The sequence below is a fragment of the Leptonotus elevatus genome, chromosome 14 (assembly GCF_054856555.1).
Source record: "Leptonotus elevatus isolate MCC_2025b chromosome 14, RoL_Lele_1.0, whole genome shotgun sequence".
NCBI lineage: Eukaryota > Metazoa > Chordata > Actinopteri > Syngnathiformes > Syngnathidae > Leptonotus > Leptonotus elevatus.
In genome coordinates, this window is record NC_141252.1 from 2,402,867 (window position 1) to 2,416,564 (window position 13,698).

Sequence of the window (13,698 nt, forward strand, 5' to 3'; positions counted from 1 at the left end):
AGAATTAGAGTGCTGGCTTGAAATAGATCTTTTTGGTGTTAAGCCATCCTGTTTGCTGGTTTGTTTATGTATTTATTTATTTGAAAAATTAGTTTAGCGCACTGTGCCGCCTCATGTCCTGTTGATCTGAAAAGCGTCTATTTTGGAGGTTGCCATGGTTGCCGGCAGCCAGAACTCAACAATAACGGTACCTGAGCGCATCATTAGAGAAAACCGATAAGAACAACCCGTTCCAGGACTTTCTGGAAATCTCTGCCCGTAAGGCCGTGAAAGTTAAAAATGTATATGTGAAATAGGCAAAGTTAATAATAAGTAGATAATTAATTTGCGTTTTTTTTAAAGATAATTCTCAATTTGTCAGGGAAAAGAAGCCAAAAACGTTACATATATTGTATCTAAAAAATATTTTTTCACCTACTTTTTTACAATGAATTAATTGCCAAACTTTGTGATAAAATAATTATAATTAATTCTCTTGTTTAATAAAATTGTGTTGAATGCATATATAATATTATTATTTGTAACAAATGATTTAAGCAGATAAATGACTAGTTAACTAATATAAACGTAACATGCTGTACACATGAATGAATGTGTTTAACAAATACTTTTTATTTCAATGTTAACAATAAATCAATAATAAATGTTTTTTTTTAATGATAATGGATTCATTTTGAATTATTAAATTATTTAATAAGATAAATGTATGTAATTTTAAATGTGTATTTGAAATGATTTTACATTTTATTTCATTGTCACATAATGAATTAGTTGTCAAATATTTTTATGAGATAAATGAATAATAAGTAATATAAATAAATGTAACATCTGCTGTATATATAAATTTGGTTTCAACTAATACTTTAATTATTTACAATGTTTTTATTGTATTATTTATAATTCATTTATGATGAATGAACCAATGATTTTAAACGTTAAAATTGTGTTAAATGTGTTTTCAATCAGTCAACACTAACCAGAAAAATTAATAAAACCAAACAAATAAACACACAGTACATTTAAACAATTTCAAGGTGAAAAGAAATCACCTAAATCAAAGCAAGAAATATTGCAAGACTCTTGATCATTTAAATGCTCCATATAATCCTTGTACTTTATCCGTCACGCCAATAAATAGCCCATAGATGTGACTGTGATTGACCGTAGACCGGTCCAGGGTGCGTCCCCTGTGTCCCTCCTTCACCTCCAGTCAAGAAGTCAGCCCGCAATGAGCCAACACGCCATGCCTGCCATTGATTGGCCAACGCTCTTCCAGTATTTTGGGCGTGTTGAGTAATCCTTGTTGCCGTGTGGCGGGACCACCCAATAGGAGGCGCTTGTTGGAGGGTGCGCCGGAATTCGCAAGGGGCTCGAGGGGGGGTTGTCTGTTAGCACCACAAGTGTTAACTGTATGGTTAGCCTCCTCCCCTGCTGGATGAAGGCGTGAGGGGGGGCGGGGGCGTGAGGGGGGGGGGCACCTAAATCTGTCCACCCCCCCACCCTGTACTATGGCATCCCGCTAACAGACTCGCTGTCGCCACAGTGTAAATGGACCTGCTTGTGTGTTGTGCGCCTGTGTGAATGTGCGTTGTTGTTGTTGTTGCCGTCCATGTTGCCCGATACTGTTTATGTTGCAAACCACGCTGTGTTAAAATTAAAAACATGTATTTTGAGATTTGGCTTTTCTGAGCATGTAGTTTCTCATGTTTGGTTTGAAGTAGTACATATTAAAGGAAATCTACTCAAGGAGGTTGTTCCACATTCTTAACTCATTCACTCCCAGCCATTTTCACTGAAGCAACCCCGTTCGCTCCCGGCTATTTTACTGGATTTTGACAGATTTTCTCTTCTTTCATCAGGAAAACAAAAAGTATATTTCTATCTGTTTCCGTTTTGCAGCAATTAGCATTAGAATATAGCTAAGTTTCATCATTATTCACAAACCTGCAACTTGGCCATGGTTGATCTCTTATACTCTGCTCTCACCTGCTGGCCATTTTTTGTAATAACTACCATTGCTTTAAGCCACCTCTTCAGATCAGAGGCTGCATCAAAGGCGCCTGTATGCTCTAGCAGGAAAAACAAACAAATGTATAAATAAAATTTTGGGACCATGGCAATATTTAAAATAGAACGTTTTTTTTATATGTTTTTGGGAGCAAATTAGTTAAAGGGGAATGCAAGGCAAAAATATGTCCTCTTTCCACTAGTCGAAAGACAGTATTCTGATTAAAATTTAAGCAGATAAGATAAAAAGTTAAGCAGATTAATTCATCTGTTTTCATTAGTCTCAGGGGGCAGCCATTTTGTCCTACACCGCCCTCAGCTGTCGAGTAAAACTGATGTCAAACTGCCCTCGGGCTCGCATTGCAAACATCACAGCTTGTTTGTTTTCTGGGTTTGGTCACATAACGTTTGCAATGCGAGCATGAAGGCACTCTGATGTCCTTGTGTTGATGAAATGAAAGAAACATACCTTTTTTTTTGTCTTTTTCTGGATTGCATCATCAAATTTAGCGCACGTGTAACATGCAGTCAGCTGTTAACTTTAAATTAAAAAGACCGTATATGTATTTGCGGTTGGGCACCCACAGATTTAAATATTTGCAAATTATTTTTTTTTAATTAAAATGAAAAACAAATTCAATATTTCTCAATATTAACACACGTTTTAGTTTTCAGGTACCCGGAAGTATTTTTTATTTATTTAAAAAAAGAAAAGAAAAGAAAATCATCCTCTGACCTCAAACCTATGGAGAACTTGTGACGTACTCGAGTCCCTCAGTACCACCTTGAGATCATGTTAGGCAAGCAACCCCGCGCTACCGTTAGGTCACAGCCGGATTTGAGAATAGCTTCCCTGACACCCAATACCAACGGTGGGAATTATTACTAATATTCCTCTCTGCCCCACTCGCGCATTAAAGTGTCAGCCGAGCCGCAAACAAGGCTCTGACGGAATGCCCTGTGCACTTAATGGGCCACGTTTGAAACCGCTTGGGACTAAAGCCTGCCGCGGTGTCGTGGTCCTCACTTAGCGCTTTCAGCTCCACCTGTCAAATGGCACCAACGCGTGACGTCAAATTCCAGGCAGCCTCGTCTGCCGGCCCAACTCTCAGCGGGAGATCGTAAGCAGAGTCGCCGAAATCCGCGCCGCAATGTGCCCGTGTTTCACATTTGGGTTTTATAGGAGGGAATCTAAGGAGAGGCTTTTTAAGTGCAGCCTTAGTGGCTGGGACCCTGAACTGGATTAGCACGCTGGAAAAAATATACACTGTAAAAAATGGGGAATAATATTGACTAGGGAAAAAAAGCTATGTACACGAACTCATGACCTTCGGTTTAGAAGACAGACAGACGTGCTACCACCTGAGCCATGCCACTCTGGTTATTTGCCACTATACTTCATTGCAGGTGTGTCCAAAATGAGACCAAAACTAATATACAGAAGGAGTGGCATGGCTCAGGAGGTAGAGTGGCTGTAGCTTTTTTTTATTTTATTTTATAAACTTGTACTCAAACTCTCCTTGTAAAAGTTACTTTAGAATTTCTGAGTAAACAAACTTTACTCAGTTTTTTTTTTTCAAGTAAATATTATGTTTGTTTCTTTTACACAGTGTCGGTGCACGGATGGCATATATGCAGATTTTTAAGATGATTGCATATGTGCTTAAAAAGTACAACCAACAAACAAAATAGACAACAGCGGCCTTGGCTAATTAGTAACAAGAAATATCACATATCTGTCATTGATAGGAAGCTGAAAGACATTTGACCATTTTCCAGCTTCTCTTTTTCCATCCCGGGTGTCAGCTGTTGACAGCTCCGAGAGAAGCGAGCTGCGTTTTGGCACAAAGGTTTTTTTTTGGTGAAGGGGATGAAAGCGGAGCTTAGGAAAAGTATGCAGATAGGAAGGTAATAACTGTCTGTCAGAAACAACACGAGGAGAGGATTTGCACAAAAACACTTTATATATATATACGAAGGGACAAGCTGAGGGGGGAAAAAAACTGGCGCGGGGATATTAACGGGTGGGGTCGACGTAGTTTGGGGGGGCGGGCGGGGGGCTTTCCAGCACAGTACGGTTGTTGACTCTGCTTCGCCGGAGAATGACATCACTCCTTCGACAGGAAATAAGGTCACAGTAGGAACGCATGCCAAGTAGGGGAAAACGCTTGTTTGGACTTAAAGCCCAACGTCGCGCTTTGACGCAGGCTTTCCCAACGCGGCTCCAAAAAGTCATGAGATGGTGATGAAAAGATCATTTGACACATATCTCAATACAGTTCAATTCACTTGGTTATGATTCGATGTTGTCATGTTTATTATGATGTAACAATAAACAATATATATATATATATATATATATATATATATATATATATCCAAAGACTTGGCATGCTCGTATTGGTAGCCGCTGACATCATCGTCCGGCCCCACTTGCAGCCTGGGACCTTTTCCAAACTGCTGTTCCCACTTAAGCGTCAAACTTTTCTTTTCTTTTTTTTTTAAAGCGAGTCACCTTTTCATCTGGAAACTTTTAACTCGGCTGGAGGCTGTGTCACCGTGGCAACCACCAAAACATGTTTTGGCGCATCAGAGGTGGGAGGGGGAGGCTACACGGGACTCCCCCCACTCCACAATCATGGCCAGATAGTGGGACTCCCTCCCAAGAGCTCTCAGGGAGGCTGTTTTGACAAAGGCGTGGCAGCGGGCCACTTTTTACCTTTTTAAACATGGAGCATGTGAGACAAGCAAAGGTAGTGATTGTACAACCAAAATATTTGACCTGATCTCCACTCGGGTGTTCCTTTGTGTTTCAGCCATCCGCAATCTTGATTGATAATTAAATGTTAATTAAGTGTTGTAAATGTATTTTATAGCATTTTATTGTTGGTCATTGTGGTGGCCAAGTGTAGATTGATTTATTTTTTTGTAACAAGCAATGCAGATTAAAAAAAATATTAATTAATTAATTAATTAATAATTATTTTGGATTTGTTTTGTTGCTGTCATCCAGTAAAAAAAAAAGTTTTAAAATAAATTCAATAATTGTTATATTCATATATTATTTTATCATTTTCCCATGTGTATTATCAGTAATTTTATTTTTTTATTTTTTATGTCACTTTTATTCTTTAAAAATTTAATTTTATCTAACAGAACCCATCAAAACATGACCGGAGTTCGCTGGGGTCACCACCAGCAAAGTTCTACTGTAGCCTACTTTCACTTTCTTAGTACCAAGGAGGGATTGCTGCCCTCTAGTGTCCGTTTTAAAGCTTGTGGAACAGGTCTTTTACGCCATCTAGTGGAGGATCTTGCTAATGAACACTCACCAGTTTAAAAAAAGGAAAAAAAAGTCAGTTTTTTTTTTCTTTCTTTCTTTTTCTCTCTCTTCTAATGAGAGATTCTAGAGAATAAGAAAAAAAAAGGTCAGTATTTCTGAAGTTATGTGCCTTCAAAATGATCCATTTATACCCATTTCCACTTATATTTAAAATAGCCTTTCCTTTTGCCCCTGTGATGGCTGAGTGAGTAGAATTACAAAATGCAGGGTGTGGTTGTTGATACAAAACATGCTGACACTACCTGTTTTCATTCTTTGAGTCATCCTGAGATGAAAAGCAGTAAAGAAAAGTGTCATAATAGGAAGGTGGTTGCAGCGTGACACAATGAGCTTGGATTTTTTTTGGGGGGGGGGGGGGGGGGGGGGGTTCCAGTAGACTTCAGGACAGTTTTAGAACATTTTGGAAAATGTTTGTAAACTTTTAAATGTTTCAGGTTGCAAAAATATCAGTAATTTTTTTGTGAAATATTTTGAAAATTATTCAGTCATTTTAGGATTTGTCTCTGTAAGCTATTGATTTTTTGTGTGTGCGTTATTGGCAATGTTTTTAAACTTGATTGTTTAAAAATTCAGAGAACTGTTTAGTAAAATGTAAATTTTGGAAAACTTTAAGTTAATTTCAGAATTTTTTGTGGGTTTTGTAAACTGCAGGCTACTTTCTAAGAGTCTGAAAATGTTGGTGAATTTTAAAACATGTTTGAATTATGATAAAAAAAATTCACTTAAAAAATGTCTTCTTTTTTTTTTTGCGTGTTTTGGAAACATTACAGTACCATTTTTAAAAAATGTTAGTAAAATTTCAGCTGTTAAATGTTAAAATTTTACTTTAATATTTAATATTTTACTTTTAATATGTTTTTTTAATACATCGTGAAAAGTAAATATTACACTTAAAACAAACATTTCCCAGTCAGACAAAGAGATGGAACAAAATAGTTGCCATGTTTTATTAATTTGTTTTAGTTGTTTCATTTCAATTTTTTGTATCCATATTTTGGTGAAAATAAACAATTTCCACTTGAATATAAAGAGTTTTAAAATATTTTTGTGCAAAAGTACAACCAAAGAAACTTTGTGTGCGTGTGTGTGTTTATGCCACTCTAAAAGAATAAAACAACAATTCTTAGGAATGTATCACAAGGAATGTAATCACTTTAATGAGTGTGGGAAAAATCAAATGCCAGCAAGCAAGTAATCTCAGCAGATGTTGTCGCCACATCGTCACTGTCCGTAACTCGGGTTTAAACTCTGAAGTCGGGGCCACAAACTCAAAGTGACAGCACGGGTCACATGACTTATTCAAATGATAACTGCATTCGTTCGTAGCACGTTAGCAGGAACGTATCAACGGGGAGGTGGTGCGTTCAAGGACTGTGGGAAATTCTAAGCTCAAACCAAAGATGACGTTTCCTGACAGTTCCTGATGAATTTGCAGATCGTGAAGTTTTCATTTATTTTCTTTTATTAAAGCAAGAATCCCATTTGTTTTTAAACTACCTTGAGACTGATATTTCAAATTTAAATCGAAACGAAGCTAACATTTCAAGGTTTTATAAATTGTGCAACATTAAAGAAACAATCCTATTGATATATATTGAACGATGGCTCAAGCAGCAGTTCTGCTTGAACTTGGGTAAACTCCGAAAGCTTTCGAGTCTAGACTTTTAATACATGCTGTGGAAAATCCTTCGCTTGCAGACTCGCCGGCAACAACCGCAACAAACTTCTTTTGATGGCTTTAGCGTTTCCTGAGCGTGGTTCCGATCCATTTCCGCCAAAGTCTGAAGAAACTATCAGACTGTCCTCCATCTCCCCAATGGGCCGTCCATCTTTGCTCTGTCTGGATGTCTTTAAAGCCAAACAAAACGTGTATGATTATTATAACTTAACTGAAACCACAGAATACTTTTGACCTTGAATCACTTAAAAAATAAAAAAGAAGTAAATTAGAAAATTCACTAACGATAATAATCAAACAGCCAGGATCGTTAGAGGGCGCTCGTGAGATCATATGAGCACTTAGAACCAACATGGCTGACTTCTTGTCTTTTCACATGTGTGTTTTGTTTTTTTTATGGCTTTTTTTGTGGGTCTACTCATGATAGACACGGCGACCAAATTTCATGTTGCTGAGTGAAACAGGCTATGGGGGCTGTTTTTTTTTGTTGTTGTTGTCAGGTAAAGTTTTTTTTACTGTAGCTTGCCTGAAATCTGCCTAGCGCCCCAAGCAGAAATAAACATGCAATGGAGTTGCTATGTGTACACGGATAATTTTACACACAGCCGGCAGGTTGCTCCGAGCAGGTGATTTCGGAAGTAGCTTTGTTCACAAAAGTAGTTCCTGGGAAGTGGCGTGCACACATTCAGCATAACAGTTGGCGCTGCAGGACAGCTGAGCCCCCCCCCCCCCCCATCCCTCCCCAGCCGCCTTTGAAGCACTTATCTTCCCATCGGGCCTTCATTGGGCTGACTCGCCTGTTGCCGTATCACGGCGGGAAAAGAGGAAGCGTTCTGCAAATGGGCACACCTGTTGTCTTCATTCCCACTCTCCTCATTCACTTGTCCTTCTGCGACCTAAAGGCTGCCCCCCCCCCCCAAAAAAAAAAAATTTAGTTGTAAGAAAACGTAAAAATCTGTGATTCTTAGGTGGGAAAATGGATCAGACTCTGTTTCAGCAGATCTTCAATTTAAGCGACTTGACTTGAAAATGTTTTTGATTGAGACATCCATAATATCTATTATTTTTGTTAAGTTAATATTTGGGGAAAACATTTTCAGAAATTGTTTGCAAAATTCAAGCAAATCCCAAAAGGGGGGAAAAAAATTAAGCAAAGCTTGATTAGTATTTTACGGAAGAGGATTAGGGCCAGTGAAGAGAAATCAGAAAATCTCAGAATTGTGACTTTAAAGTGAGAATTCTAAGAATAAAGTGACAAACGTTTTGTTCTTTTTGTTGCAAGTGTCATTTGCAAAAGTAAAGAAAGAAAAAAAAAATACTTTTTGTGACTGATTGTACACTGCTGCAAATGTGTATTTGATTAACTGTTATAATTATTTATTATAATGTCAATATAGCAACGTGTGTGTAAAATACATTTTTAATAACAAATGGGTCGACGTAACATCCTCTTTTGCGTGGCGCTCGTTTGTTGATAGTCACAAGATACAGTGATTAATGTTTCCTCCTGCAGCACATCAGGAAAAGCGTGCGTGCGTGCGTGCGTGTGTGTGGGATTGGTATGCGACCTTGGCTTCAGTCGAGTGGAGTTGTTCCAAACAATTCAGCAGGGGTGCGCACAGCGGAGTTACCCTAAAAAAACACAAGGTTGCTTGTGTGTCTGGAAAAGTCACTAGCGCACCTCTAAGATGTGAAATACGAATAACAATTATGATAAATACGCGCACAAACAAGTGATTCCTTGTTTTAGACAGGAAATGCAATCCGAGTTGTTGATGCGTAAACGTAAGTGATCGCCGCCGCCACTAGAGGGCGCCAGATTCTCCGCTGAGTCCACGTGAGAGAAAAAGACAAGAAAAGGTGTTTATTCCACGAGCAGATTGTGAGAAGTGTTGCTTTCCTGCTGGAATTTGCACACCGCTGCATTGCAGCCGTTTGCACAGTTTGGGACAGTCATTGGCCACTTCATTAGGTACACCGGATGAAATCCAAATTCAAGAGAGAAAAAAACGTCACCTCGAGTAAGACACATATTGTTAAAAGAATACTTGTTGGATATTGTCAGTTGAATTAAAGACTTAGTGAGGTGGGTGGTCTACTGTATATCAAATCACAATTTTTTTTATTTTTGTCAACAAGTTATGGTAAAAATCTATGTTGAGTTTGGCACCAAACCATCCTATTTTAAAAGTTTCAGGAGGTGACAAACTTCCTGGAATGTTAGCCAAGCGGCAGTCACTGATTCATCACGTCGTCCCAAAATTACCTTTTTGGAAATAGTTCCTCTTTGATTGCCCCGCCCACTCGCATGGAAGCGACCTTTGCTGAGTGGTGGGGGTGGGGGGGGGGGTTTACCGGTAAGCTGTGTATATGCGTGTTGCCCGACTCCGTCATGGCTCATGTTTCTCACTTCCGAGCCCAGCTTGTGGAACGGCAGGCACCAGAGAGACTGCGTGAGGTGGGACGCCACAAGGTTCTCTAGCCCCCCCGGATGGTGGATCATGCTCGGGTGGTCTTCTTGCGCAGGAACCTTGCATGCTGGATTACTACCACGGAGTCCGAAGGGGAAGGTTCTGGCCTACTTTCAGGAGCTTTTTTTGTGCTAAATCTAACGGGGGCAGTTTTGCGTGCGGGGACCCCCGACCATGATGATCAAGGAGACGTCGTTGCGCCGGGACCCCGACCTGCGGGGCGAGCTGGCCTTTCTGGCGCGGGGCTGTGACTTTGTCTTGCCGTCGCGCTTCAAGAAAAGACTTAAGTCTTTTCAGCTACAGCAACAGCAGCAGCAGGTCAGTTTGTTCAAACGGCAGCGACGGAAAATTTAAATCTATAAAATATGTCGCATGTGTACAGCTTTTCTCACATAGGACATGCTGGGAACGACAAACTATTCTGAGGCAGATACCAGCCAGGGTATTAATAGACGGGAGGTGCAGGAATAGAGTGATAGAATGAATGCAGAGGGTAAGGGGGGTGGGTTGAGGGGGGGGTTTGTTACAGCTGTCAGGCTCAATACACGCACTGTACAAAATGGCCACCGGAAGGAAGTTTTGCATGCTAACAACTTCATGTATTGTTGAATTGGGGTCTGAAGTTGAGGAGTCAAGTTTTGTCACTTGATTGCTTTGGCATCAATTTCCTCAAATAAAGAACCAATGAGTGAAAAGGTGCATCCTCCAATAAGAAGAAAAATAAACACATACTCCAAATAACGTCCCTTTCCCAGAAGGAAAACAATGGGTTGAAAGTGTACTCGTCTCATTTATGGGTACTTAAGAAAAATAAACGCCTCCCTCAAATAACTCTTACTTCTCAATTTACCGACACAGATTATATGTTCACCAAAATTAAAGGCAAACCAATCTTCTGTTATTTTAGAGCAGTCACCCAATGTCAATCAATTAACCAATCAATCAATGTGGTGCCCACGTTGTCTAAGGTGCCTAAGTTGTCATGAAGGACGTGAGTAATTAAGGGATGGCGGGCCAAAATGCGGGACGTGACTGGACTGGTCGCCATGACTGGAACGAGCGTGACGTGACAGGACCTGATTTGCCTCGACTTGACTTGCTGTGGAGTGGCTATGATTTAGCTGGGGCTGTGGCTGTGGCTGTGACGAAGGCGACTTGGTAGTGACGAAGACAACTTGGTAGTGACGAAGACGACTGGGCTGTGACGAAGACGACTGGGCAGTGACGAAGACGACTTGGTAGCGACGAAGGCGACTGGGCAGTGACGAAGACGACTGGGCTGTGACGAAGACGACTGGGCTGTGACGAAGACAACTTGGCAGTGACGGAGACGACTTGGTAGTGACGAAGACGACTGGGCAGCGACGAAGACGACTTGGTAGCGACGAAGATGACTTGGTAGTGACGAAGACGACTGGGCTGTGACGAAGACGACTGGGCTGTGACGAAGACGACTTGGTAGTGACGAAGACGACTGGGTAGTGACGAAGATGACTTGGAAGTGACGAAGACGACTTGGTACTGGCGAAGACGACTGGGCTGTGACCAAGACAACTGGGCAGTGACGAAGACGGCTTGGTAGTGACGAAGACGACTTGGTAGTGACGAAGATGACTTGGTACTGGCGAAGACGACTGGGCTGTGACCAAGACAACTGGGCTGTGACCAAGACAACTGGGCAGTGACGAAGACGGCTTGGTAGTGACGAAGATGACTTGGTACTGGCGTAGACGACTGGGCTGTGACCAAGACAACTGGGCAGTGACGAAGACGGCTTGGTAGTGACGAAGACGGCTTGGTAGTGACGAAGACGACTTGGTAGTGACGAAGACGACTTGGTAGTGACCAAGACAACTTGGCTGTGACCAAGACGGCTTGGTAGTGACGAAGATGACTTGGCAGTGACGAAGACGACTTGGCAGTGGCGAAGACGACTTGGTAGTGACGAAGACGACTGGGCTGTGACGAAGACGACTTGGTAGTGACGAAGACGACTTGGTAGTGACGAAGACGACTGGGCTGTGACGAAGACGACTTGGTAGTGACGAAGACGACTGGGCTGTGACGAAGACGACTGGGCTGTGACGAAGACAACTTGGCAGTGACGGAGACGACTTGGTAGTGACGAAGACGACTGGGCAGCGACAAAGACGACTTGGTAGCGACGAAGATGACTTGGTAGTGACGAAGACGACTGGGCTGTGACGAAGACGACTGGGCTGTGACGAAGACGACTTGGTAGTGACGAAGACGACTTGGTAGTGACGAAGACGACTGGGTAGTGACGAAGATGACTTGGCAGTGACGAAGACGACTTGGTACTGGCGAAGACGACTGGGCTGTGACCAAGACAACTGGGCAGTGACGAAGACGGCTTGGTAGTGACGAAGACGACTTGGTAGTGACGAAGACGTCTGGGCTGTGGCGAAGACGACTTGGTAGTGACGAAGACGACTGGGCTGTGACGAAGACGACTTGGTAGTGACGAAGACGACTGGGCTGTGACGAAGACGACTGGGCTATGGCTTTGGCTTTGGCTTTTTTAAATTTGTTATATTTCTTTCTTTATTTGTTTATTTAGAAATGTAGAAGAAGCAATCGCTGGAAAATACAAACACTGGCAGAAATTATAATCTTTGATATCATCATCTTTTTTTTAGCCACAACCACAAAGTAGGCTGCGTTCACGGCGTCCCGTGTTGTTGTGCTGAAGCTTGTAAAAGCAAAGAAGCTCGTTTTGTTAAAAGGTTTGCTATGGAAATGGCCAGAGCTCCGACTTGTAGAATTTTTGGCATTCATGATCATCTGGATGGAAACTAGTAAACCAGTTAGAAATGAATCTGTCAAGTGTAAATGTTCATTAATATACACTGTCCTATTTTAATGTACAGAAAATAAAAAAGTAAAAATAGCTTCTTAGCTGACTTGTAACGTGTTTACTCCGCCATTACATCCATACGACTCAAAGTATGGCAAAGCTTGTTGCCTTTAAAATAAAGCAGTCGGTCCAATCCAAATACCTGTTTTACAAAACCACTTTAATTTATGCAAGACAAGAATTGCGTGCTGGTTTAATGTAAACAAATATATAGAAAAGGCAATACTTTTTAATTTATTTTTTATTTGTAGTTGTCTGTGAAATTTGGTATTTATTGTGTGGTGTGCTATTAAATATTATATATCTATATATTTTATTTGTTTATTTATTTATCTATTTATTTTTGCGATGCGGGGGCGGAGTGCTTGTGGGCCCCGGGTCCCGAACGAGCCACCAAAATATTCCGCAATTACTGTCGACGGATGCATAACAACGACAACAACAATGTTTTGAGTGGGAAATGATATTGAAGTATTTTGTCATCTAAAATGTTAACGCCAAGTGCGGCTTTCCCATCGTTTACGACTGGGAAAAAAGTTACTCTCAATCAGATTCTCTGATGACATCATCCTCCCCGTCTCACTTCAGGTCCAGTCCAAAGCGGAGAAGAAACCCGGCACGCCACCCCCGGCACCCGCCCAGGCGTCCGCCGTCCCGCATGCCCCCTCGCACCGCTCGCCCAGCCCACCCCCAGCGGCTCCGGTGATCATCACCCCTCCTTCGCCGCCGCCTCCTCCTGCCATCAACATTCCCAGGTTCTACTACCCGCGGGGGCTTCCTGCCCCCGGCCCGCCGGCCAACCACGACGCGGCCATCGCCGCCATCGAAGAGGCCTTCACGGAGTTTGAGGAGGAGAAGGCCGACATTTACGAGATGAGCAAGGTCGCGAAGGTAAGTCAGTCAAATAGAACTCAAAAGTCTACACACCCCTGTTGAAACCCACCCTGAATGCGGCCTCTAAAATTCAAACTGACAGTTTGCAAGTTTCCAAAATGGTATGTAAACGAACCGCTCTTAGCCACGGTTGCTACGTTGCTAGCATGACTTGCACATGATGGAGTGTTGTGCTGTTCCTTGTTTTGTTTCAAGAGCTGTCCAATTCCTTCTATAATATTTTTGTTGGAAGCAAATTATCTGCATAAAATTATGAATTTTACATAAGAAATATAAAAGTGTGCCAGAAATAAAAATAATGACATTTTGCCTGCAGGCGTGCGAGTGTCCGCTGTACTGGAAGGCGGCCATGTTCTACGGGGCCGGCGGCGAAAGGACTGGCTTCGTCTCGGTTCACTCCTTCATCGCCACCTGGAGGAAGTAGGTT

At 41.7% G+C, this 13,698-nt stretch overlaps 1 protein-coding gene across 2 annotated transcripts in view; it reads left to right on the plus strand.

Annotated features, from left to right (window-relative positions):
• The window catches only part of ppp2r3a (protein phosphatase 2, regulatory subunit B'', alpha), a 43,664-nt gene that overhangs the window by 25,666 nt on the left and 4,300 nt on the right, over window positions 1–13,698 (plus strand). For both annotated transcript variants that reach the window (XM_086094632.1, XM_086094633.1), the window contains 2 exons: window positions 12,966–13,268; window positions 13,588–13,691. In XM_086094632.1, the coding sequence (XP_085950758.1) occupies window positions 12,966–13,268; window positions 13,588–13,691 (407 nt within the window). The remainder of the gene's footprint in view (window positions 1–12,965; window positions 13,269–13,587; window positions 13,692–13,698) is intronic.